We start from the raw sequence: 27,807 nt of genomic DNA, 5'->3' as shown, positions 1-27,807 counted from the left end.
TTTAATGCTTTTGGACAAAACATGCATATAAACAAGTAAATAATAATGAGTAATGAGTTAAATACTTAAATCTATGAGCGCCACTGGCTCACTATTCGTTTTGTATACATATATTTTTCAATTATTAAATTCCTTTCTACATCACTGCTTTTTTCTATCCACTTATGATGTTATGATGTTTGTCACTGTTCTAATTCTAACATTTTCGTCTCTTTCTCTCTCCCCCTGCTATTTGCTACACTGGAAGATTCAATTAAAAAAATTAAGGAAAAAACATCAAGGATAACTAAACAAGCTTGCCCTTAACCTCGATTGCCGCTGATCCTGGTCATCGCATGAGGGAAAACGAAGAGAAGAAAGACGAAAAGAGAAAGAAAAGGTGGGAGTAATGTAATGTAAGTAAATAAAGATCAGAGAAAGAACAGAACAAGTAGAAGTGGGAGCTTTCAAGAGAGGCAGGATCCAATCCAATTTTAGATCTCATACAAAAATCTTCATCAATCAGATCCTAATTTTCGATATATATATTTTTTTCGTTGTTGTTTTGAGGTTGAAGCAGTAATAATTTTTCTGGGATTTTGCTCCAACGTTTTATGGCATCTCCTGGGTATCCAAATCAACAGACACAGCATCAGCACCATCAGCAGCAAACAGGTCTATTTGATTTGCAAAATCTCCTTAAGCCATCATCTAATTCTAATCCTTCTCCCTTTCCTTCAAATCCCCCAATCCTAAACTCTTCTCCTTCATTTCCTTCACCTTCTTCTTCGTCTCCTCCTCAACCTTCTTCTTCTTCTTCTTCTTATCCTCCACCCACTGGCATATTCTCGTATCGTCCTCACTATCTTCCTTACCAAACCCAGCAGCAGCAGTCCCGAGAACATCCTCGTATTCTTCCTCATCTTCCCCTAATGCATGTTCCACTGAGACCCATGTTTCAATCACCTTCTCCTTCATCATCCCCGCTAATTCCTTCATCTCCGAATCCTAATAGTAACTCTAGTGGGGTCCGGTTGATGGCTCTCTTGGGCTCCCAAAACCCTTCTTCTTCTTCATCTCCTAATAATCCTGAACCCACTCAATCCTCTGTTCCTACAGTTTCTGAATTTGCAATGCCTGCAAATCCCTCAGTCTTACCTTCCGGCCCATCGGCTCCAACGAGGATGCTCAGCAGCAAACTTCCTAAAGGACGTCATTTGATAGGAGACAATGTTGTCTACGACATCGATGTTCGGTTGCCAGGAGAGGTTCAGCCCCAGCTTGAGGTCACTCCTATCACTAAGTATGGCTCTGATCCTGGGCTTGTGCTTGGCCGTCAAATTGCAGTGAATAGATCTTATATATGCTATGGACTGAAACTTGGTGCAATCCGGGTCCTTAATATTAATACTGCATTAAGATATTTGCTTCGGGGTCACACCCAGGTTGGTTGCTTTTACCAAGGCCTTTCTCCATTTAGGCATTTTGTTATTTCTCGAACTGTTCATTGAGTCAAATCTAGCTTCTTTGTGATAGAAAAATTGATGCATTGGCTCAGTAGTACACCCATTTCCTTTGTGAAACATACCATCAACATTGTATTTAGATTTCAATGCATTCGACAGTACACCTGCATTAATATGAAGTTCAGTTTGCTCATATCAAGTGCTTTTATGGGTCCCGATGATTGTGAACTTTCCAAATCCTGTTTGGAGAAGTGTATTCTTTTCACTCTAACGGCCTTATTTCTGTCGTCCTTACTGCATTTATTGTCTTTCGGTTTGAAATTAAAATGCACGAGATTTTTCTTTTCATTGGCTTGATGAAGAACTTGGACCAATTAAATCTACTAGCGAATTTCGGTTTAAAGTTCATGTTGGATTTAATATGTGGGCTTCTTTTTATTCACGTTTCATGTGAGTTTTTCTCATTGCTTGTGACTGAGTTAGGAAACAATGCAAACTACAAAAACACCTTTTTGTGGATATAAATGAATTTAAGTTGTTTTTGTTGTCCTTTCTTTTACTTTTGATGTTACCTTCTTTTAATTGGTTCAGTTCAAGGAGCTATTGCTCTCCAACTCCTCAAAATTAGTTGATTATGTACCTCTGGACTTCTTTTGTTTAATCCCTCACATGACCAGCCTAGGTAGCTTTTTCATCATAGTGGATGTTTTTTATCTTCTAAATTCATTATCTTTGATTATGTTAAGCTTTCCCTGTCCTATCTAAGAAACTCACTGCTGATACACTCTGTTGATATGTGATAATTTTATATTTTATGTATCACCCTTCATTTATGTAAATAAACCTTTTATGTAGAGAGTAACAGATATGGCTTTCTTTGCTGAGGACCTTCACCTGCTGGCCAGGTAAATTCACTTTTATGTTTCTTGTTTGTCATTCAAATTGCATTGCACTAATGTATTCATTTACCCTCTTTGGATATGCTATCAAACTCACAGTGCTAGTACTGATGGGAGAATTTTCGTATGGAAGATCAATGAGGGCCCTGATGAGGAAGACAAACCTCAAATTACTGGAAAAGTTATCATAGCTCTTCAAATATTAGGAGTTGGTGAATCAGTTCATCCACGACTGTGTTGGCATCCCCACAAACAAGTAATAGCATGTTTGTAATTTTGATCATTTAACTTAAACCCTCCTGCCTGTATCAATTGATCTAAGTTTTAACTTCTTTGTTGTCCATTTCTTGGAATTGATCAACAGGAGATTCTAATGGTTGCTATTGGAAACCGCATCCTTAAAATTGATACCATGAAAGTTGGAAAAGGTGAAACTTTTTCAGCAGAGGAGCCTGTTAAATGTTCATTGATAAGTTGATTGATGGGGTGCAACTTGTTGGTAGACATGACGGTGATGTCACTGAGTTATCAATGTGCCAATGGATGAAAAGTCGGTTAGCTTCAGCATCAACTGATGGCACGGTTTGCATTCCCCCTCCTTGCCTTGTTCTTTCTTTTTGTGTATCTGTCTTCCAATTTTACAGTGTGGGGGCTCTGAAAGGATAAACATGTCTGATCCCCTCTCCTCAAGCAACATGGCCCTCCTCCTCTTTGGGGGAAGTGTTCATGTTATGATATTATCATTTGAATTTTATTTTTTGATAAGGTCAATTGTTCCATCAGATATAACAATTTTAAACCTTTGAATATAGAAATGTATGTGAAATATATATATATATATATATATTTTAAATTTCTATTTGAACTTATTTTCTTTCAATGGATGGGATAAATAAACTACTCTAACGAGTCAAGTCGTGGCATAAATTTACAGATGGGTTGTCAATAAGAAGAATCATGTTCAGTTGCACTTTATCTTTTGCTGTCAATTACTCATTTTTGCCCACAGGTAAAAATATGGGAAGAACGCAAGGCATCTCCACTTGCTGTTTTAAGGCCTCATGATGGCAATCCTGTTAATTCTGTGACATTTTGACTGCTCCTCACCGCCCTGATCACATTGTCCTTATCACTGCGGTACCTGCTCCTATTTCCTCTCATAATTGGAAGTATGATATATGTTTTTGCTTCATCTGTGGATACTTTTGGACTTCTGCAATGCTGCTTGACCATTTGTTCCTTCTGCTGAAGGTGTCATCCAGTATCACCCAAGCATTTTTATATATTTTTCCTTTACTGCAGGGGCCACTGAATCGTGAAGTGAAGATATGGGTCTCTGACAATGAGGAGGGCTGGTTATTGCCCAGTGACTCTGAGTCATGGAACTGTATCCAGACGTTGGATATAAAAAGTTCTTCTGAAGCCAATCCTGCTGATGCTTTCTTTAATCAAGTTTTAGCATTAAACCGTGCCAGTCTATTTCTGCTTGCAAATTCCAAAAAAAATACAATATATGCTGTGCACATTGAATATGGACCTAATCCAACTGCTACTCGCATGGATTACATTGCTGAGTTCACAGTCACAATGCCCATATTAAGTCTTACTGGAACTAGTGATTGTTTACCAGATGGAGAACATATTGTACAGATTTATTGCGTCCAGACACAAGCTATTCAACAGTATGCACTTAATTTGTCTCAATGTTTACCTCCACCCTTGGACGACATTGAACTCGAGAAAACAGCACCCAATAGATCTCGTGCCTTTGATGGATCTACTACTATGGAAGCTGGAAACATGCCTCAAGTTCATTCTAGCAATTCTGAAGCTGGCCCCATTTACAGTCTTCCTGTCAGTTTGTCTTCTTCTGATATTTCTGGTTTGCCTGAGGGTTCTGCTTCAGGCACAGAAACAAAGCCACATGATGTGCCTTCTCATAATGGTGTTGAACATATCCACACTGCCTCACCTCCTCTTCCTTTGAGTCCAAGATTGTCGCGGAAGTTATCTGATTTCAAAAACCCATCAAATAATATAGAGACTACTTCATCAAGTGCTGATCACAGCAGTGAGCAGACATACCTTGATTGTTCAGTTGAACATAGAATGGAGTCTGAAAACAACAGTATGCGTGATGTGCCTGCATCAGTTGACAGTTTAAGGAAGCATGATAAACAAAATGAAGCTTCTTTGGCTTCCAATCTTTCTACAATGTTCAAACACCCAACCCATTTGGTAACCCCCTCTGAGATATTCTCTAGAGCTGCTTTATCTTCAGAGAATTCTCATACTTCTCAAGGTATCAATGTACCTGAAGCACAGGTTCAAGATGTAGTTGCTCATAGTGATGCAGTAAATGCTGAGTTAGAGGTCAAGGTTGTAGGTGAGACAAGTTCTAATCAAGAAAAAATTGAGTCTGATAGAGAGAGAGATATTCACACTACTGTTGCTGAGAAAGAAGAGAAGTTGTTCTATTCTCAGGCTTCTGACCTGGGCATTCAAATGGCCAGAGAAACTTGTAGCATTGAGGGAGTTCGCCAGGCTGATTACACAAATAATATGGATGCACCTGATCAAACTTGTAACCCTTCTAAGGAAGAAAGTCAAGATATGAGTAAGGTTGTAACTGCCAGCCTCAGTGAATCAGAAACCACTGTTGCTGCTTCTCAATCTCCGGCACCATCTGTGAAAGGTAAAAAACAAAAAGGCAAAAATTCTCAAGTATCTGGTTCATCTTCCACCTCTCCTACTCCCTTTAACTCAATGGCCTCATCAAACTATCAAGGTGGCAATTCAGAAGGCTCTAACATGGAAGCTGTTTTGCCCCAGTTATCAACTATACAGGAGATGCTAGGCCAGGTATCAATTCATATTTTTGCTCCTTTTTTTAATTTGTGTTCGATTCTTTCAGCATACTGTTGAACCATTTTTTAGAGTGTAATATAGATTACAGACGTGCTTCATGTGGAGCCTAAGTTAATTGTTTTGAGTATTATTTATGTACTGCACTTATTTCCTTGTAACCAAACCAAATTAATTTTATAAAATATTTCCTTGAAGATTAGATTGAGGCTTTTTTTGGGGTCTGTCGAACTTTATGGGAGTTTCTGTAGGCATTTAGTGAAGACAGAATGCACGGCAATTTGCTACTCAAAATTGATAGACCTGTGTGCTCCTGTGATGAAGTCTGATCCTTTACTTTGATGTCCTGGTTATGTATCATATAGGCCTTTATTCCATTTTAATTAGTCTGGAACATCCACAAAGTGCAGAATATCTGTATTATGTCTGTAGAAGCATAATGTATTTTATGATTGTGTGATTTTATAGCATCATGTAGTTGATATTGTTTTGAAACTGTTGGGTTCTATCATTATGTGACTTGTTCTTGCAAGCCTAAACTAAAATATATAGAATCTCTAGTCTTTCCTGGAATTTTTTATAATAATCTTGAAGAATTAACATATCTGGTTTTGTCACTCTTATCTAGACATGTCAAAGAATGACCTGATTTTCTTGGTGTTGTTTTCTTATAACCTTTTTATGTTTTGCAGTTAGTAAGCATGCAAAAACAGATGAATGTGATGGTTTCTGTTCCAGTTACCAAGGAAGGCAAAAGGTTAGAAGGATCCTTGGGCAAGCACTTGGAGAAAGTAGTCAAGACTAACTCTGAGGCCTTATGGACTCGATTACTAGAAGAAAATGCAAAGCAAGAGAAGTTAGAGCAGGACCGTGCTCAGCAAATAACGAATTTTATCTCCAATTACGTAAACAAGGATTTATCCACTCAGTTGGAGAAAATTATTAAGAAGGAAATATCTTCAATTGGAACAACTGTTGCTCGTTCAATTAGTCAAATCATAGAGAAAACAATATCATCAACCGTCACAGAGTCATTCCAGGTTAAAATAGATATCATTGTTTGAATGTTGTAACATTGAGTTTAATTGTGGTTAGCTTGGCATTTTTGCGGGAGAAAATCCCTCACTGTGAATGCTCCTAGTTATTACACTACAATTTATTCTCTATAGAGGCAACTGTAGAAAATAGTTAATTGTCATGTCAAGGAAACTTATGTTATTTTAGAGTTGAATATTCAGTTTGATGAATATGATTCAGTCTAATGTGTTATATTTCCACTTTAGATCTTTGATAAAAACAATGTAAGATCACATCTACCTAGCTACTTAAATGTTGGCAAATTTGGTTTGTATGACTGACACACTTTCTGTAAATACGGCAGAAGGGAGTGGGAGACAAGGCACTGAACCAACTGGAAAAATCTGTAAGTTCAAAACTTGAAGCTATAGTAGCTAGGCAGATACAAGCACAGTTTCAAACTTCTGGCAAGCAAGCTCTTCAGGTAAGCTCATAATCAAACATTGAACACTATTTTAAAAAGGACTCGAGCATATAATCAATATTGGTCCATATTTTCAAAAGAACTCCTCAAAAAAATTTCTTTCTTGTTATCCATAACCTGTTGGTCTGTAAAACATAAATCTCTGTTTTACTGTGTGCTGTTTATGGAATTGCTTAAGTGTTTGATGACCTACAAAGTTATCAATCATCTGAGGGCAATTCTGTAATTTGGACAACTTGTCGTATACACGTTCTCTATGAAATAAATGATGTTCAAAACTCAATTGACCTCATTTTTTTTTTTTGGCACATTTACACTTTTACAGTATAGATTAGAATAGGATAGAATAAGGTGAAGGGACAATACATGATAGTAAACGAAGCTGTTCTGTGTTTATGCTTTCTATTCTCTTATTTTGCAACTTACTGCACAAGGTAACTTTTGGTATAAAGTATAAACAAGATTGTGACTCTCTTCTTTCTCAGTCAAAACCCAAGTATTGCGGCTCTATTGAGAGATCTTTTCAAACCTCTCCTTTCTTTTCAAGTATCTATCATCCACATGCCTATAGTGGATTTATTTTCTTCATTTCTCCACTCCTTTTCAAAATTCATACAATGTATCAGAACATTTTGATATTTTTGGATCGTTGAATTTGGCTCTTCAATTCCTCAACGTTTATACAGAGTAAAGAAAATATCCCTCTTGAGGGGCCAAAGTAGATTGTGAGTTTACATTTATTTTGCTTGGTTTTCCTGCCAACAGCACAGTTGATATTTTAGAGCACAAACCCAGGACTGAACATAGCAACTTCATGAAAAACATGACTTATCAAAGCACAAATCCAAATCTAAAATCCCATCACCTAGCCAGGAATTCTGACAAGAACTTGAGAAAAATAGCACGAACCTATTTATAATAGTAGATGGTTGGTTATGGGGTGGTCTTTGGACCAGATTCTGCCAGAAATCAAAACTCCATCCAAATCCAGTGCTGGTGTACCCTCCCACTTCAAGTCAGGATATCAAATGAAAATCTTGCCAATTCAGGTCTGGAGAGAAATTGACTGAAGTTACATTTGTTCCTATGAGATTGTAATGTTAGCAACAAACATCAAGTAAGGTCTGATAGTAATTTTTTATGCATGAAGCATGCTACATGATGATAAACTATTTAAAATCAGGATCCCAAATCATTGATGTCAGCCTGTAATCCTTAACACTTATAATCATGCAGTGTCTGATATCTGACATAATTGAATACAGCTTTGTTTAGAGACTCCTCCGGAGCATTTATTTTTGCGACTTTTTTAGTATCTTCATGCTCAGTATTTGGATCATTGCAACTTCACATGACTAAGTTTATTTCCTTGTCAAGACAACATTTGAAAATAAGGTCTGTCTGAAGCCTGAACTTTGCCACTAGCTGTTATTTGGAGCAAAGGCCACGGAATTTGCAGCTTTGTTTCAATATCTGAAAGATGGATGATTTTTGTGTTTCTCCAATTTGATAATTTTCTATCCTTCTCTAATTACCAATAATTGACATCTTGTTACAAGCTGTGTTTGTATGCAACAAAAGCTTAGAACTTGATCTCGTTCTGGACCATTTGTCTACTCTAGTTTTGCAGGCATGAATGTTCTGGAATTTGTTGCCTGTTTGTGTAGCTGGGATAAAGGCTTGTTGTTGTTGTTGTTGTTGGTGTTTCAATTTGTAGGAAGCACTCAAGACTAGTCTGGAAGCTTCGATGATTCCTGCATTTGAGATGTCATGCAAAGCTATGTTTGAGCAAATTGATGTGGCATTTCAGAATGGACTTATGAAGCACACAACTGCTATTCAACAGCAGTATGATTCTACTCATTCTCCCTTAGTCATGACTTTAAGGGTATGTGCAGTTAGTGTATTTTGGAAACAGACAGTGGTATCCATCTTAAGCTTTTCTTGTTCTACCACCATAACTTGTTCTTTCCTTTGTCATCTTCTACGTGCTATTTATGTTATTGTTGATTGAAAATGGTGTTGCACACTAGTCATAAGTGTTTTTTTTTTTTAATGTATTTAGACAAGTCTTCTCTGGATATGGTAGAATTATTTTTTAAACGTTGAATTACCTCTAGTAAACAATCCAAAAATCCTTATGTGATTTATATGGCATCTTTATGTGGCTTGTGATTTCAATTAATTTACATGATTGTTTTTGAAAGGAATAGTGTAGCATTTATTATCTATAATAAGACATCTTGCCACAAGATATGGTCATATAAGTAAATAAACTTTTTGAAGTAGAATATTTTGGGAACCACAGGCTTTATTTCACTTCAATGCTAAGGCAAAAAGTTCAGCACTTCAGTTTGTATGTAGCTATAACTATATAGATCTCCAGCTGAATAGAATATTGATTTCCTTGTAATTTCACTGTTTTCACAGGATACGATCAATTCAGCATCTTCAATCACTCAAACCTTGAGTGGACAATTGGCTGATGGCTTACATAAACTATCAGAAATTGCAGCTGCCTCCAAAGTGGCAGATCCCTCATTAACGCAAATCAGCAATGGTTTGCATGAGATTGTATGTTTGTCATCCCTTTTATTCTTATTTCCAATCGGTATTCTTGATATTTTTCACTACAAAATCACTTTTACATGACAGGCTGAGGATCCGACCAAAGAACTATCAAGGTTGATAAGTGAGAGAAAATTTGAGGAAGCATTCACTGGCGCTCTTCTTAAAAGTGATGTTTCAATTGTTTCTTGGTTGTGCTCTCAGGTATAGTTGCAATTGGTGTGAATGATTATTCTGAAGACAGAATAAAAAGGAATATGGCATAAAAATGGAGAAAGGGGGTCTTGTTTATGTTGTTTTTAGTTCTAGTGAAGGACAAAAATTTAGTCTATAAATGTTTGCTATCATTCTCCTGGATTAATTTTTGTATAAAAAAATCAGCTCCTAGTGGTTAGGTCTTCCCAAAAAGAAAAAAATTGCATTGTGTTTTTATTCAACAATCTAATAGCAAACTTATACAAGACCATAATGCAATGGGAAGAAGGTGGGAAGCGGCAGTGGCTGTTTGAGATTCTTGCACTCATTCCTCAGATACAAGTTCTCATTTCTGAGTAGATTTGCTTGTATATCTTTCTGTGTTCTCTCACAAACAAACTCAATATCACTATTAATCTAAAATATAAAACCGATAGCAAGCCTATTTACTAGCCATAAGCAGGCATCTCGTTCTTCAAACCCAGTGCACTGCTCTGGTGGCCCACCTAGCTATACTTAAATCTTGTTCTCTTTGAATAGTAGATGGCTGAAAGAGGGGTTTTAATTATTTGAAGCAAATTGACATGTACTGGACAGAAGCTGTTGCCACCATGCGGGAAAAACTTCATAAACCACTTGAATTGTGATGAGACCCTGCTGTTAAACAAATAAGGATGCAGAAATAATAATGATAAATGACCAACAAATCAAGGGAAATGTTGAGGTTTGATAATAATAATTCCAAAAGGCTGAATCAATGTTACAAAAGACACTTCACTGATTCAGAACAAACTTTATTCCTTGTTACAACCGAAATACTCAAACAGCAACTATGGAACAAGAACACTTGCAATGCTATCTAAGCATGCCCTCTGGTGAATAGGGGGCTTGAAACTTATTTGCATTGCTTCACAACTGAAAAACCTACCCAATGGGTTCAATGGTTATCTTAGGCTGAATATTGGTATAACACCTCATATCATAGTGCATCTGGAATGACACCTTTCAGGGCTGTATATGGGCGAGATCCACCTGTTTTCTGCAAGCTGATGCTTTCCCTTTTTTGGTTTTTTTTTCTGTGTCTCCTCTTGTATAGGTTTTTCCAGCAAAACAGCGTCTAGCAAATTGATTCTCGAGTGACAATGTAAAGTTTTAGTCTTCCTTGTACAAGTTTGTGTATGCAATGTTAAATCTAGAGAAAAGACTGATAAAAACATGTCCACTAAAGGGGCAAAGGGAGGATTCTGCCTGTAAGTCACTAAGGACATTCCTGATAAAGTTAAATGGAAGACTAATATAAACACTTTCTTTGTGCCTGAGTTCATCTACTTTTCCAGGAATATTTTGGCTTCAGCTTATTTTGTACTTGAAGTGTGTCATCTCATAAATCACCCCTTTAACTGCCCAGAAAGTGATGAAACTAAATTTCTATGTATTGTTATTGTGCATTGCCATGGTACTAAATAGGAATTATCTTGGTTATCTTAGACCAAACCAGCATCACTAACATCTACTCTCATACCTCTCCTTAACCAGGTTGATTTGGCTGGTATATTGTCGATGGTGCCACTGCCATTAAGCCAAGGAGTTCTTCTGTCTCTTCTCCAGCAACTATCATGCGACCTCAATGCAGAGTCACCCAGAAAATTGGCTTGGATGACTGACGTGGCTGCTGCCATAAACCCGGCAGATCCAACAATTGTGGTGCATGTGAGGCCAATATTGGAGCAAGTGTATCGGACTCTGGGCCATCATCAGGCGTTACCAACTACTCCCTCATCAGAAGCACGCACAATTCGCTTGCTTATGCATGTCATCAACTCTGTGTTATTGAGCTGTAAATGAACTTCACTCTGTATTTTACAATCTGTGCAGAAAATTGAAGCCTCAACTTTGGTTTGTATAGAAATCTAGATAGTTCAGTGGACGAGATAAACAATTTATGTAGCAAGCTGTCTTGAACAATTGATTATTTGTGTGAAATAGCTTCATTTCTGTGTGTTGTACATTACATCTGATATATAGTACATTAGTCCTCATCAAATTGGATACCTTGCCTTTTAGTTATCAAATTCCACTTGATATGCATGAAATGTTCTAAGGAATAAGAAAAGGAAACATGCAGAGGGCTTGTCTAGTTACATCTCAATTTTTTTTTTCTTCCGAAAAATGATTTGTAAATGGTGGATCAAATAAGTACAAATATAGGACCTTAATTGCAAACCAGGTGTTTTTGTCTATTATCTCATGAGTCCCTTCTGGTAATTTTGCAATTGAAAACCTTAAAGTTGTAACTAACTGAATTTATATTTGTAACTAATCTTTCAACAAAATTTTTAGGATATAACTATCATTAAATTAAATTTTTTGCACCCAATGAGTTCAAAGAAAATATATTTCCAGAAATGTCCATTTTTATCTTGATCTATCTGCATTTTAAAAACATATTCACGGAATCCTATTCCTGCAAGTAGGTGCTGTCCTTGTCACAAGCTATCCAGCCAAGTTCTGTATAAAATACTGAATGTGGTGCTGCTTTTTGTCCATGAGATGTTTTTAATTCAAAAAGATGTGGTTCTGTTTTGTGATGCTAATCTTAATCAGCACTAAGTAAGTTAAGTTTGGTCATAAAAGTGTTTTTTTGGTAAGAGGATTATGCACTTTTCTGCTCGCAGGATATGGTGCGAATATTTTGCACTTTCCTCCTATCATATGATGCTGTATTGGCAAGACAAGTCCACACATCATTTGCACTTTCCTCCTATCATATCACATTCTTCTGCATAATCTTTTCCCATATGATTCCATTTTATTGCTCAAATTCTCTGAACATTCTAATCGATATTGATGGCTCAACATGAAAAATGGAACAAAAACTAACTCTTGCATATAAACAAGCCTGGTTAAAAGAAATTTATTGTTAAAACTCTGGTAAAAACCATCACTCAAAAGGATTCATCAATATTCAATGCAAATTAGTTTGGATTCCTATTAAGTCTTCTTAACTTAACGTGGGATATATTCAAGATATCAGGTGTGCAAACAATAAACAACCATGGAGAACTAACTTTTGTTGTTTACTTGTAAAAATATACTTATAATCGTGCAACATCAAGATTAATAAATAGTAAATCAAAAGGATCACTCATATTTTGCACATATATTATAATCAATGAGAGATCATTTATGCTCTCAAAAGACGCTATGAATATATTATATATAATGATTATATTATATAACATATAATCACTTTCGTGACTGTGAAAATTTCAAATTAAATATTAAACCCATTAGATGTTCTCAAGCTAGCATGTCTTTTTTTAAAAAAAACATTATTCATATCCCATTACGCTTCTTTTATCTTAAAATCAAATGAAAAATTAGTAATTTAGTTTCTCTAGTTTTAACATAAATACGACTTAATCTTTAAAATTTAACTTTTTTTATTTAGTCTTCAAATTTTAGTCCGTCAATCCATTAGTTCCTGTAGCTTTTGTAAAATTTCTAATTTTGCAGCAATTAAATTGTAAGAAGGATTAATTTGCACAAGTCAAATTTTATTATTTTAGGGACTAAGTTTTAATCAAATTTATATGACTGACTATTTAATTTTCTCAAGATTAAAATGTCTTCAAAATGATAGAGTCAACAAAGTGAGTGATAGAAGAAGTGAAAAATGAAAATGTGTAAGAACTCTTTCCCCCTTTTTGGTTTTTTCTCTTTTATTTTAAAAAGTAGTTCAAAAACACATAGTTGAAATAAATTTCACAGGCTTCTTTTATTTTGGATATAATCAAACCCCCTTCTTTTGTATTTGGTCACCGGTCAACTATGTGACGGAATTTGAATTATTTGATGCCTTACATCTGATTCCCTTCATTTTTTTTTTCAATCACTACATGGAACAATTTTAGATTTAAAAATACAAGAAAGTTTCACATAAAATTCAAAAAATTAAACAAAATCCAGATAATTAAAAATAAATATAATTCGATAAATTATTTTGTGAAAATAAAAAAGGATTATTGAAAAGTTTTAAACTTTTGCCCCAAAAAAAACCTTAATAATAAAAGAGATAAACCCCTACCAAAAAAAAACTACTTGAAAATTCAATTGCATTATTCATTAGATAACTGCGTCACCTAGTTATTTTTTGGGTTAGGCAAAGACATCTTTCTATTAGAGATATTATGTTCAAGATACTGTCAAGTATAACATGTAGATATATCTTATAGTGAGAATTTATATAATTGGTTTATTACATTGTGAGAAACCAGTGGTGGAGGAAAGGGAACTAGTAGAGGCAGCAGCCCCTCAATTTTTTAATATTTTTTTTGTATTATATAGGTGTTACATACTTTCAATTTCTTAAAATTTATAAAAATTTTATAATATATATATTTTTTAATCTTAGCCCTTCTTATTTTTAAATCCTGGTTTTGCCCTAATCTCTTCCATTAGATCTAATCCAATTGGTGTTAAATTTTTAAATTTTATTAACCATGCATTGTTAATTAATAACTGATATTTCTTGTTTAGTTCATAAAATTAAATGCTGTCATCTTACTTGAAGTATAAGGAGGTTCATGTATATATATATATATATATCTAAGTTCGAAAGGTCATTTGTTAAAAAAAAAAAAAATTCTGGCATATATCATATTTAGTGGGCAAAATAACATTGTTTAATGACAATGATATATTTTTGCAAATTTAAAAAATTCATAGATTCATTATGTTTAATACGTGGGGCAAAATGTATACTCATGTTCTTACTCTCTCCAATTCATAATATAGAATATTTTTTAGAAATCTTATTTAGTTTAAAATATAAGGCATTAGACCTTTATATTTGTTTCAAATATACCCTTAGTTCATTTATTATTTATTTTTGAAAACAATAGTTCATTATAGTTTCAATTATTATTAATGAAGTATTTATATAGAATATTCAATGAGAGTATAATTTTAAGAAGGTACAACTTTTAAGAAAAAATTAAGGTAAACATAACTTTTGGTCCTTATACTTTACTTACATTTTGCTTTTAGTTTCTATATTTTTTAAAAAAATGTGTTAGGTTCCTACATTTTTATTTTTTATTATTTTGAGTCTTTTCAAGATTTCTATATTTTGCTCATAAAAAGACTAAAAATAATAAAAAATAAAAGTGTAGAGATCTAAAATACAAAAAAAGTATAGAGATTAAAAGTAAAACGTGAGTAAAATATAAGAATTAAAAGTTATATTTACCCGAAAATTAATGTTATTAGACATAGAACAGGAGGTTAGTAATTAAACAATCAACCACTTCCTTTAAAAATGAGGAAAGCCATTCAAGAAAAATGACAATTAAAAATCCTGTAAAAACATTAATAACAATTACATGTTTTGAATTATTAAAATTTAAATAATAGATCATGTACTTTATACATATAGTACAAGATATAAAGTTGAAGCAACTATATGTTCATGTTGTGCAATTTAACAGTTTCTTTATGGTTTTTTTTCCAAAATTTTTTTATGAGTTTTAAAATAAAGAAAATGATAATAAAATACTTCTAAAATATATAAATGAAAAATAAATATTACGAAATATAATAATTATTTTTTAGTCTCAAGAGACTTATTTGACATTTTAATTTTTTTTATAAAATAACATGTTTGCCCTTGTTATTTTCTGACCCTCCCTCGACTTGCAACTTCTTTACAAATTGGAGAAAGGGATGGCGATTGCCAACGAAGGCATTTCATCCTCGTCTTACACCGTCTCAACTCCCTCCCTCTCCCTCAATGGCTTCAATAGCTTGACATATCAGCAAACAAGTATTTCCACGACATTGGCCTCATTCTCTGTGCAAGAAGCTCATCCACTTCATTGTTTCTAGCAATGATTTTTCTACTCCAATTTCGTCAGTTCCTATCAACTCTCTGCAGTTCTTTTATCTCTCAGGCAACAAGTTCCATGGTCAGATTTCTGGATAATGGGCCGATTTGTGCATCACTCTCATTGAGCTTGACCTTTTTCCCAAACCCCCTCTCTGGTATCGTTCCCCTCAATTTTAGCACATATTCTTCACTAGAATTGTTTGGTACATGTAATAACATGTTTTTCGATGAGTTACTGATTGATATTTTCGCGGAAATGAGCAGTTGAAGAAGCTAGTTCTTTCATTCAATGATTTCGTTGGTAAACAGAAGAAGAGCCAAAAAAAAAAAAAATCAGTAAATTAATTAAAATGACAAAATAGCAAGTAGAACTTGGGGGGAAGGAAAAGCAATTCAATTAGTACACAATTTTCATCTTGGTTCAAAGAAGAATGGAAAATGAACAAGATAATATTAGTTCTGCAACCGCTTCCTTCAATATCACCCCAAAAGAAAAAGAAAAATGATAACCTAAAAGCCCACTTATCCAAATTACAAGACATGCTTTGATCTGTGAGGCAAATTGAACAATAATTCACAAAAGTATCACCATCCCTCTTGTCGATATGGTGTCAAATGATGATGGAAGGCGAGAGGATGAAGTGCTCAGCAAGTGGAGGGAGAGTAAGAAAATAACAAGGACAAATATGTTATTTTACAAGAAATTAAGGGTAAACATAACTTTTGATCTCTGTACTTTACTCATATTTTGCTTTTGGTCTTTATATTTTTTTTTAGTATTTTAGGTTTCTATATTTTTATTTTTTATTATCTTCGATCCCTCTATAACCAAAGTATAAGGACCTTAGAAAGATCTAAAACAATAAAAAATAAAAGTGTAGAGATTTAAAATATAAAAATAATATAAAAATAAAAAACAAAATGTGAGTAAAATATAAGAATTAAAAGTTATGTTTACCCTAATATTAATGCCAAACAAATCCTTGAGACCTAGAAAAAAAATTATTACATTTCACAATATTTATTTATTATTCATATATTTTGATAATATTTTATTGTTATTTTATCACAAAAGGCAAACAAGAGTTTGCAAGTTAAAAAATTAAAAATGAAATTGGTGATATAAATGAATGAGAGCGAAGAAGCTTAAAATGAAAAGCGCGCCTTGGATGAGCGGTCTATGATTAACCCAAATTAGGAACGTAAAAGAAGGAGCCAACACCTCTCCCACATTGCATTGCTGGTTGGTTTCGTAGGGCCCTACGCACAAAACATGAAAGGCGTGACGTGAGATCAGTGAGAGATCTGTGTGTCTCTGTGTGTTTGTGGGTGCGATCTGTGTGATTTGAATCATCTGAGTTCCAATCCAATACCGTTTTAGCTTAAAATTTGCGTAGCGTGTGTGCAAAGCTCACTATTCCTAATCATTCTTCTCTCGCCTTAGTTTTACCCTCCAAAACCTCTATTCCATTTCCATTCTCCTTCCTTTGGTGCCAACAACAATAACTCAATTCCTTCTCCTCACCCAATTCTTCACAGGTAAATATCGATCTCTATTCTTTAATTGCTTTTCCGGTCAAAATCATTCTATGGAAAATGTTTTTAAGCCGATCATCGTTTGTTTGTATTCATTGAAGCTCTGTGTGTGTGTCTTCTGGGTTTCTTCTCGGATTTGATACGTTTCTCTTCTTCTCCCGTTATTTTCTGGACATGGTTGGATCCAACCTAGGCGGAGGAATCTGGAATAGAATGTGATGTTGGTGATACAAACTTGATGGCTTCTTTTAGCTTTTGCTTTTGATTACTTTCAACTTAATAACTTGGTTTCTGCGTCTGCGTAACATGTCTTGGAATGTGTCAATTTTTTTCTTTTCGTTCTTCTCAGATGGAGTTTTGATATGAAAGTTACACAAATATACTCTTTATATTATGTTAATTATGAATTATCTTTTATTTTTAAAATTTACACCTGTAGAGGAAATAAATTATGACTATAAACTTTCTTTGACAACAACAACAACAACAACAACAACAAGCCTTTATCCCACTAGGTGGGGTCGGCTACATGGATTGCAAGACGCCATTGTGCTCTATCATTTATTAAGCTTTTAGAAATATTATTAATTAAGAGATCACGTTCAACAACTTCCAAGAGTGTTCTCTTAGGCCTTCCTCTACCTCTCTTAATCGGACTCAAAGTTATATGTTCCACTCTTCTCACTGGTGCCTCCCTTGGTCTTCTTTGTACATGCCCAAACCATCTCAACCGATTTTCTACCATTTTTTCCTCAATAGGTGCCACCCTCACTTTTTCACGTATGTGCTCATTTCGAATTTTATCTTTACGTGTATGTCCGCACATCCATCGTAACATTCTCATCTCTGCTACTCCAACTTTATGCTCTTGCTGTCCCGTTAGAGCCCAGCATTCACTACTATATAACATTGCCGGTCTGATAGCAGTACGATAAAACTTTCCTTTAAGTTTATTAGGCACCTTACGGTCACAAATAACTCCTTTAGCTTTTCTCCAATTAAACCACCCAGCTTGAATTCTATGTGAAATATCTCCACTGATTTCGCCATCATTTTGAATAATGGCTCCCAAATATCTAAACTTTTCCACTTGAGGTATAATTTGATCTCCCAATTTCACTTCCAAATTATTTTCGAATAGTCCTTTACCAAATTTACAATATAAATATTCCGTCTTACTTCTACTCAGACGAAAACCTTTCGACTCCAATGTCCTCCTCCATAACTCAAGTTTGCAATTAACCTCTTCTCTTGTCTCTGCTATAAGAACTATATCATCCGCGAAGAGCATACATTTCGGGATTTCCTCTTGAATATGTTCCGTCAAAACATTTAAAATCAAGTTGAACAAATAAGGACTCAGAGATGATCCCTGATGTAGTCCAATCTTTATAGGAAAATCCTTTGTTTGACCACTAGGCGTTCTTATACTAGTTTTTACCCCCTCATACATATCTTGTATGGCTTTAATATAAGCAATCCGTACTCCCTTTTTTTCCAACGCTTTCCAAAGCACTTCTCTTGGTATACGGTCATAAGCTTTTTCCAAATCAATAAAAACCATGTGTAGATCTTTATCTTTACAACGATACTTTTCCATTAATCCCCTTAGTAGATAAATCGCCTCTGTAGTTGATCTACCTGGCATAAAACCAAATTGATTCTCAGAAATACTTGTCTCCAATCTCAACCTGTGCTCAATTACTTTCTCCCACAATTTCATTGTGTGGCTCATGAGTTTAATCCCTCTATAGTTAGTACAATTCTGAATATCTCCTTTATTTTTATAAATAGGAATTAATGTACTTCTCCTCCACTCATCAGGCATTTTCTTGGACCGTAAAATCACATTAAATAACTTAGTTAACCATCTCACCCCTTCTTCACCTAAACATTTCCACGCTTCGATAGATATACAATCAGGTCCGTTAGCTCTACCATTTGCCATTTTCTTAAGAGCTTCCTTTACCTCCTTATCACGTATTTTTCGATAGAATGACAAATTTTGTTCTCCTTCACCAGTTACTAAATCCTCCAAGTTACTAGATGAATCCTCTCCATCATTGAAAAGTTTAGAAAAATAAGTCTCCCATCTATTTTTAATTTCATCATCTGTAACTAAAATTCTTCCCTCTTCATCCTTAATACACCTTACCTGTTCTAGATCTCTTGATTTTCTTTCCCTACTCTTGGCAATCTTATAAATATTTTGCTCTCCTTCCTTCGTCTCAAGGTTCTTATAAAATTCTTCAAAAGCTTTAGAACGAGCTTCACCCACAGCTCTCTTAGTTTCCTTCTTAGCCATACGGTACCTCTCCCAATTTTCCTCATTGTTACACAAATGTATGGCTTTAAAACAGTTCTTCTTATACTTGATTTTGTCCTGTACACTATTATTCCACCACCAAGACTCCTTATCTCTCGGACCAGAACCTTTCGATTCTCCCAAAACTACTTTTGCAACCTCCCGTATCTTTTTAGCCATATCCTCCCATATGATGTTAGCACTTCCCTGAGAATCCCAAATTCCTTTATCCAAAATATTTTGCTTGAAAATATCTTGCTTCTCACCTTTTAATTGCCACCACCTAATCCTTGGTGTTACTACTTGTCGACGTTTTTGGATTTTACTCATAATACACACATCAAGGACTAGGACCCTATGTTGTGTCGTTACAGCATCTCCAGGGATCACCTTACAATTTTTACAAAGTTTTCTATCTGTGTTCCTAACCAAAAGAAAATCAATCTGCGACCTTGAGGCTCCACTTTTGTAAGTGATGAGATGCTCATCTCTCTTCTTGAAACAAGTGTTGGCAATCTTAAAATCATACGCCAATGAGAAATCAAGAAGAGTTTTCCCTTCATTGTTTAGCTCTCCAAAACCAAAACCACCATGCACCCTCGCATACTGACCAGCTTCCCTCCCGACATGCATTAAAGTCTCCTCCAATAAAAATCTTTTCACTCTGTGGTATGTGTCGAATCAACCCCTCCAGATCCTCCCAAAATAATTCCTTAAGACTGGCTTCTGTCCCGACTTGCGGCGCATAAGCGCTAACAATATTAACAGTCTCACGTCCAATTATCATTTTTAAAGAAATAATTCTGTCTCCAATTCTGCTAACTTCTACAACGTTCTTCTTCCACTCCTTATCTATAATGATGCCTACTCCATTGCGTGCACTTACTTTTCCTGTATACCAAAGTTTGAAACCTTGAATATCCTTAGCTCTTTCTCCACGCCATTTTGTTTCTTGCAAGCAAAGGATATTGATTTTCCTTTGAATCATAACCCCTACAACCTCTACAGATTTACAATTTAATGTCCCAACATTCCAAGTACCAAATCTAATTTTGCTCTTATGGACTAACTTCTTTAGCCGCGTGCGTCCAGAATGACGCGGTAGCCCTTGCTCATTTAACACTACATCCGGGCGCCGATGCAGCGGCTCTAACTCACTTATCACTGTACTCGAGCCATGCAGCGCGTTACTTACGGGCAACGACCTAGCATTAACATTATAACGTCTATTGTCCATGTTCATGATAGATTCAACAAATTTTTACATTGGCTGTTGATGGCCTAACACAACCCTCCTCCTTTACCCGGGCTTGGGACCGGCTATAAACATAGGCGGAGTTTATAAAAATTGCCCTGAGTTTTCTTTTATTTCTAAGAAGTTATGTGTGTATTTTAAAAATAGAGAGAAAAATTATATAACCTGAATACAATTTAAAAAATTATGAAATTCATTCTTTGATTTGGATTTTAACTTTTAAGGAAAGTAAATAAGTGTGCTTTTTGTGTGTGTGTGTGGGGGGGGGGGGACTGCTCGTCAATAAGTAGCTTTGACAAAGTTTAAAAAATTGCCATTCTCATTTAAAGATGATGCTTGGCAATACTGTAACTTTGATGGATTTTTATTTTACTATTTGTATGGCTCTTGCCTTTGATTGTTGTGGAAATGTATAATTGTATAAATGAACAGTCCTCCTATTTACAGGCAGAAAAGGCATTCGAAAATGGAGCAGGAGAAGATGAAGAGAGCAAGAGAAAGAGATTATGATGAAACCGAGCCTCAATCTCTTGAGGACAACAACATCAACTATAATGCAAAGAAGAGAGATCTGTATGGCATAAACCAGGTGAAGGAGAATCAACAGAAAGATGTAGAATCAGAAAAGGCTTCTTCAAAGCCTTGGGATTCCCACTTAGCATTAGGAGTATTTGATTTCCCATGGCTGAAAGATGGTGTCATGTCCAAAACAGAAGACTGCTTCTTGGACTTTGACGACAAATTCTCATCGTCTCTAGAACATCAAGATGGTGGTTTCAATTTCTCAGAAGCTTACTGTTACTCTGAAACTCCAGAAACATCAAAGAAGGAGATGGAGACTGTGTGGCAGCCATTTGAGAGTGATGGATTGGAGATTAAAGCAGAGGATGTTGATTGCATTTGGAGCTCTGTCATCAATAAGAACAACCATGAGGGGAAGCTTTTGATGTAAGTAGTTTCTTCTTCCTGTCTTCTCCTGCAATCTTCATGAACTGTGGTGGAATTTACAAGATGGCAAATCTGGGTTAGGTGTATATTGTCTAATATTATTTCCCTATATACATATTTTTTTTCTTTCCCTTTCTTTTTGCCCTCTTATTTGGGTATGCAGCAACCATTTTTGTTACGAGTTTCCTTGACTGATATTGTTCAATAAAAATTGAATGGAAATGTATGTTGATCAATTGGAAATTATAGTAATAAATGGGTGAAACTACCAAGTTATTGCAGCTTTCAATGAATTTCTGTAATTATTTCTGTGACTTGTATTTTTGAATTTTTTGCTTTGAAATTCTTTTAGACCTAACTTATTAGGATTATGAATTTTTGTTAAGGGTAAACATAACTTTTAGTTTTTATACTTTACTCACGTTTTACTTTTTATTCTCGTACTTTTTTTAATGTTTTAAATCTCTATATTTTTATTTTTTATTATTTTAAATTCTTTCAAAGTTCCTATACTTTGTTCATGGAGGAATCAAGAATAATGAAAAATAAAAGTGTACGAACTTAAAATATAAAAAAAAAGAATAAAAAACAAAACGCAAGTAAAGTATAAAGACCAAAAGTTATATTTATCTTTGTGTTGATTATAAACAGACATGTAACTTGCAAAGATATCACCAATAAATCTCATTGACAGATGTATCCATCCAACATTTAACTAATTTATTTCTGTTTTTTTTTTGTTCAAATTTGATAATAAGAAACTTCATCATATATTGAACATTATTGAAGCTCAAGTTTGAGCATCAATGTAATACACAATTATTAGCCATGTTGGTGGTTTTCATAACAAGTCCTTATTATGCCCAAAAGAAATGTGGAAAAACACACACGCACACGCACTAGTTCTATTAAAGATATGGATGACATTTTACTATATTTTTATTTTTTGCATTTTAAAATACTCCCTCTATCCCAATTTATAAAATATTTTTAAACAAAATTACACATATCAATAAAATTTATTAAATACACTTTATAATTTTATTTTTTAAAATAAAAATAAAAATTTTAAAAATACCCTTCATTTAATACTTTTTTTGTGACAGAATATTAAAAAGAGAAAGAATATAATGAAAAATTTAATATTAAAAAATATCATTAAAACCTGAGTTTTAGTAAAATGTCTTATATTTTATATATTAAATTCCTCTCAAAAGTGTTTTATAATTTATAATAGAGGGAGAATATGTTCATTGTGTGCTATGTGTGAGAGAAAGAGGGGGTGACAATAAAGTACCAAATTATGAGTTAGTGGATGTTTGAGAAGAAAATTTATTCTGCAATTCAGACTAGGGATTCTTCATTTATGATGGGAAAAGGGGGGAAATAAAGGAAAAAAAAAATAAGGAGTTATGGTGAGCCATGTCCCTTCCTTTAAAATGGGAGAAAAATTAGTAGAAGAGAAAATTAAAGAAAAAAATAGAAGAAAAAAATTCTTCATCCCTAGCATAAAATTGTTCTTTTAATTTTTCCTGTTTCAGGAAATTAGAAGAAAACAATGGTAAGAAAAGTTGCTTCTTCCCTCTTTATTTTCTTCTAATTCCAAATAAAGCCTTTTATGTCACCATCTATATTTTCTATCCATTTGATGATTTAGGGCCAGGAAAGAACGTCCTCCACTTTAAGTTTCAACTGACCAACCTTCCTTTTTTTCTTGTTTTTTTTGTGAATATAAACTTCCCATGCAGGCCCATGGCTTTAGTACTAAGTAATTAATGGGCCTTATCTGACTTGCCATCAATTGGGCGTCAAATGAAAATAGTTGTTGTATAAATATCAATCAAAGGCAAGCAGTGTGCGCCCAACCAAAGCACCCTCATACACACAACTATCTTTGAATTTTGGGGATCATTTAAGAGCGGTGCAGTGTCAAAAGAAATACCCATATTTAATATTTTCTCTTTTTAAATTATAAAATATTTTTAAATAAAATTTTATATATTAATAGATCTCATTAAATATATTTAGCAATCTTATTTTTTCAAAACAAAAATATAAACTTATAAAAATACTCATCATTTAATACATTAAAAAAATTAATGAAAATTAATTACAGAGAGAAAAAAATTAATATTAAAAACGGTGTATTTAATGAAACCTTAATCTATTCAAAGTATTTTATATTTTGGTATGGAGAAATTTCATCAAAAGTGCCCTATAATTTAAAATGGAGGGAATACTTAATAATATCTTAAATAAGATTACTTTTAATAAAAATATACATGTGAAAAATGGAAACCAAAAGAAAAAAGAGGGGTGCAGAATTTGCCTCTTTTTTCCTTCCCTTTCAAGTTTCATTATTAAATTTGTGAGCGGTAGTTTATGTATGAGGAGTATTTGTTTATTGGTTTAACTACAAGTGGTCCCTAAATCTTATATTACAGGTATTCAACCGTGGTTTTTGATTGTTTCATACAAGAAAACCTTACATATTCAAGCACATAAAAACTTGTAATTTTGTGCTATTCATCTTAAGTGGTTAAAAATTGTGTGTGGCGTAGCTTTATATAGCTTTTTTTGTTTATTTAATTTTTTTTAACACGTTCCAAGGGGTAGGTTGCCTTTTACAATGTCCACAAGCCATCTCTCTTTCCCTTTCAGAAGCAAACATAAAATGTTACAATGTCTTCAAAGATGGCATGGTAGGTTAATTAAAATAATGTTTGGTAATGTCAAATTGGTGAATTTGGATTTTAAATTTAAAACATTATATTTAAAATTTATGTATTTAAAATTTTTTATTTGGATAGTTTAAAAAATTTTAAATGAAAAAAAAAGATGAGTTAGATTCAAAATGAAAATTAAAAATTAATAATGATGAGTTTATCTTTATTTTTTAATTGATGAGAGATAAGAATGAAGTATGAGAGAAGACACGGGAATCATATATCTCAATAGTGAAAATATTAAGAAAATAAAATCTTTGAAGTGACAATAACTTTAAATTATTAAGATATAGAGAAAATTTAAAATTATAAGTGAATTATAATAAGGTATGAACTTGATGATCAGATTTAAATTCATAATTTTTTATGTATCAAAGTGAATGATTTGATTCAAATCTAAATTTAAATCCCATTGATTCAAACTCACCATTATATTATTATATAGTTGGAGACAAAGCATGTTGCTTGATGATATAAGATTATTCATTTCCCACTAAAATTTTCTATGGTGTTGTGACCATGAAATTTGTTTATGATTATTTTATGTATTTTAAAAATTTTAATCGTAAGCATCTGCGTTGAAGTATCTCAAAAGGTAAAAGGTGACTAGCATTTTAATATAAATTTTTAAACATGAATTCATGTAAATCATAATAGAAGAAACTGGAAGAACTCTGAAGAAAGGTTCATTCTGGTTGTTGCCCCACAATATGGACAAAAATAGGGCAAAACAAAGTTGAAAGGCATTAAATTTAATAGATAAAAGGAAAAATGACAATAAAATTTTAATAAAATATATAAATAATAATTATATCTTTTAAAATATTATACTTCCTCTTAAGTTTTTAGATATCTTTTTGATATTAATAATTTTAAATTAAATAACTAAATTATCTCTTGTTTAAAATAAAAATAATGGGTCTGACATTATTTTTTTCAATTACAACTTTTATTTACACAATCACAACTTTTATTTTTGTGAATCATGAAAATTGAATAAGAAACTACAACTTCTGACGTGAGATTTCCTTTACGATAAATAAATAAATTCTAAAAATAACCAATCTCAATAATAATTTTTGTTTAAATAATTACAACTTTAATTTTATAAATCACAAAAATTAAATAAAAAATCACTACTTCTCACATGAAATTTTTTTTATCATTAAATTCTAAATTTTGAAAATAACTAATTATAACTTTTATTCAAGAAAATAGAACTTTTATTTTATAAATCGTAAAAATTAAATAAAAAATCACAACTTTTCACTTAAAATTTCTTTTATAATTGAAGTTTGAGTTCTGAAAATAACTAATTATAATTTTTATTTAAATAATCACAACTTTTATTATGTGAATGGTAATAATTAAATAAAAAATTATAATTTTTCAAGTGAACAAGTTATTTTTTTATTTTAAAAAGAAGAAATTTAATAATTTAATCTAAAATTATTAATGTCAAAAAGGTACCTGAGACTTTAGAGTCATTATTTATCATTGATATATTTCAATAAAATTTTATTTTTATTTTTTATAGGTAAAATAATTGATAGGACCTTGATTTTTAAATGATGATGCCTTCAAAAGTCGCTTCTAATTTTCTATTCCCTCCCATCAATATTATTGCCTTAGTCCCAAATTCTAAAATATTTTTAAAAACAATTTGATATTTCAAAATATGAAACATTTTAATAAAAATAAAAAATTATTAATAATATCTTTTTAATATTATCATTTACATATATGATCTCTCTTTGACATTATTTTTTCACAAATGGAGCATAAAAATGAAAGGCATTTTTAAAAATTTATGTTTTTCTTTTGAAAAAGTAAATATGTAAAATGTATGTAATAAACTTTATTAATATATATAATTTTATATAAAAGTGTCTGATAAATTAAGATAATGAGAGTATAATACACTCTTCTCTTAATAATTTATCAATAAATTAGTTAATTATTTTTAAAATTATGCACTATTTTCATGTTTACTTTTATTCAATAAAGTATCTTAATTTTATAATCTTATTAATTATATCCCTAATTAAAAGTATTTTTGAAAAAAAAATTATCAATTACACTTTAAAAGACTCAAAATATATTATATATTTTTTTAATATGATACTTTAAAAAAATATCTTATAATATTAAATGGAGGATAAGAGAAAATATACTGTGTAACTTACTTTGTTTTGCATTGCAGTCATACATGTACCAGATTCTTACTTGCCCTATTGAATTTACAATAATTTGTGAACCGACCAAAATAAAAGTGTTTTATTATGTACACGTATTCATCAATGAAACGTGAATGCATTTCTCTTTGTAATCAGATGAACAATTTCAATAATGATTCAGCCATGAATACAGAGATAATTAAATGTGAGATCAATATTTATTGGTTTGATCATTAAACAAGTGATGAAGAGTTGAAGTATATCCATTGGTTTGCTTAATGGGCAAGCATTAATGATAAATCTTTCCATATTGGATGAATAAAAAAATTAAATACACTTTCATGGGAGAATTAACTATCATAATTAAATTAGCAAGATTTGTCTTGATCCGATAATATATATCAAATTGGGCATTGGGACTGCAAAAAATTGATCTGATTCCAAATTAGACTAAGCACCAAATTAAACCAAAAATACAACATGAACCCATGTGCATTCCTACACTGAACAGTGAACATGAGAATATTGTTTTAAACGAAACAAATATAATCAAAATATTGTTGGCAAAAAAAAAACGATATTCAAAATATTAGCCCAATACACTATAGTAAATATTAACACAATTTAAATAAAAAAACTGATTTATTCAGTTTTACATAAAGTATATTCCATTTTCATTCAAAAACCTTTTATATAAACAAAATGTTGTTAGCTTCTTGTAAAAATTAAAAAGAAACTTTTAGACAAGATATTCACGTATTAAAAGTAATATGATTTACCTCTCAAATACAAGCTCACTTTAGTTTATATGAATATAATCATGTACTATTTAATCTAGAAATCAATATTAATAATTTAATATGTCTATAAAAATTTCTATAAAAAGAAATCACATTACTGAGCAACCCAGTGGGTTCAGGCCCATATTTTATCTAGAGGAGGGCAAGGACTAAAAGGCGTGTGTGTGTATTAAAGGGGTAATGCATAATTTTATCTCTAAATTTTTTGTGTAGGAGCAATATTATTTTTAAATTATTCAATGTAATAATATAATTTTTAAATTAATTAAACTGGAGTAATATTATTGTCCCTTTGTTTAAAAATTAAAACCCAAAAATGTTCGTAAGTGGGTCCCATTCAACATCTTCAATCCCATACCATCAGACCATCTTTCCTATCACCATCTTCTGCCATTGAAGTCTTTCCCAAGCTTCACTGTCAAAACCCTCATCACGCCCTCCAAACATAGAACAAGTCATTGAGCATGCTCTACTGTTATAGTTACTCCCACTGCGTCTGCTTCTTCGGCTTAACGAAGTTAATAAATGTTTTTCTTATAGGACTGAAAACTAACTAGGTCAATCCTAACCAATTAAAAACATATACTATTTAATCAATGTTTTAACTAGTTTAATAGAATATTTTATTACAATTACTTTAATGATATTTCGATAATAATTTTAACTATTAATTTTTAAATGACCAATTGATAACTTGGCT

General features: G+C 32.7%; 2 protein-coding genes across 2 annotated transcripts; both read left to right on the top strand.

The window, feature by feature from the left end:
- Nucleotides 1–316: 316 nt before the first annotated feature.
- LOC129285358 (enhancer of mRNA-decapping protein 4-like) lies at nucleotides 317–11,524 on the top strand. Its single transcript, XM_054921006.1, is given in 14 exon segments — nucleotides 317–1,424; nucleotides 2,301–2,350; nucleotides 2,444–2,600; nucleotides 2,709–2,805; nucleotides 2,808–2,926; nucleotides 3,354–3,435; nucleotides 3,438–3,481; nucleotides 3,647–5,206; nucleotides 5,902–6,249; nucleotides 6,591–6,710; nucleotides 8,428–8,598; nucleotides 9,141–9,284; nucleotides 9,366–9,482; nucleotides 11,010–11,524. Coding segments are annotated over 14 exon segments (4,149 nt in total). The 5' UTR covers nucleotides 317–593; the 3' UTR covers nucleotides 11,319–11,524.
- Nucleotides 11,525–16,540: 5,016 nt separating this feature from the next.
- Nucleotides 16,541–21,660, top strand: LOC129285186 (uncharacterized). The gene is made up of 2 exons (XM_054920764.1): nucleotides 16,541–16,899; nucleotides 20,904–21,660. Exon 2 carries the CDS (start codon nucleotides 20,923–20,925, stop codon nucleotides 21,406–21,408), a length of 486 nt encoding a protein of 161 aa, XP_054776739.1. The 5' UTR covers nucleotides 16,541–16,899; nucleotides 20,904–20,922; the 3' UTR covers nucleotides 21,409–21,660.
- The last annotated feature ends 6,147 nt before the right edge of the window (nucleotides 21,661–27,807 follow it).

Source organism: Prosopis cineraria, unplaced genomic scaffold (genome assembly GCF_029017545.1).
Source record: "Prosopis cineraria cultivar Desert tree isolate PC_DT_omini unplaced genomic scaffold, ASM2901754v1 PC11, whole genome shotgun sequence".
Taxonomy (NCBI): Eukaryota; Viridiplantae; Streptophyta; class Magnoliopsida; order Fabales; family Fabaceae; genus Prosopis; species Prosopis cineraria.
This window is presented reverse-complemented; position numbering and strand designations above follow the sequence as displayed.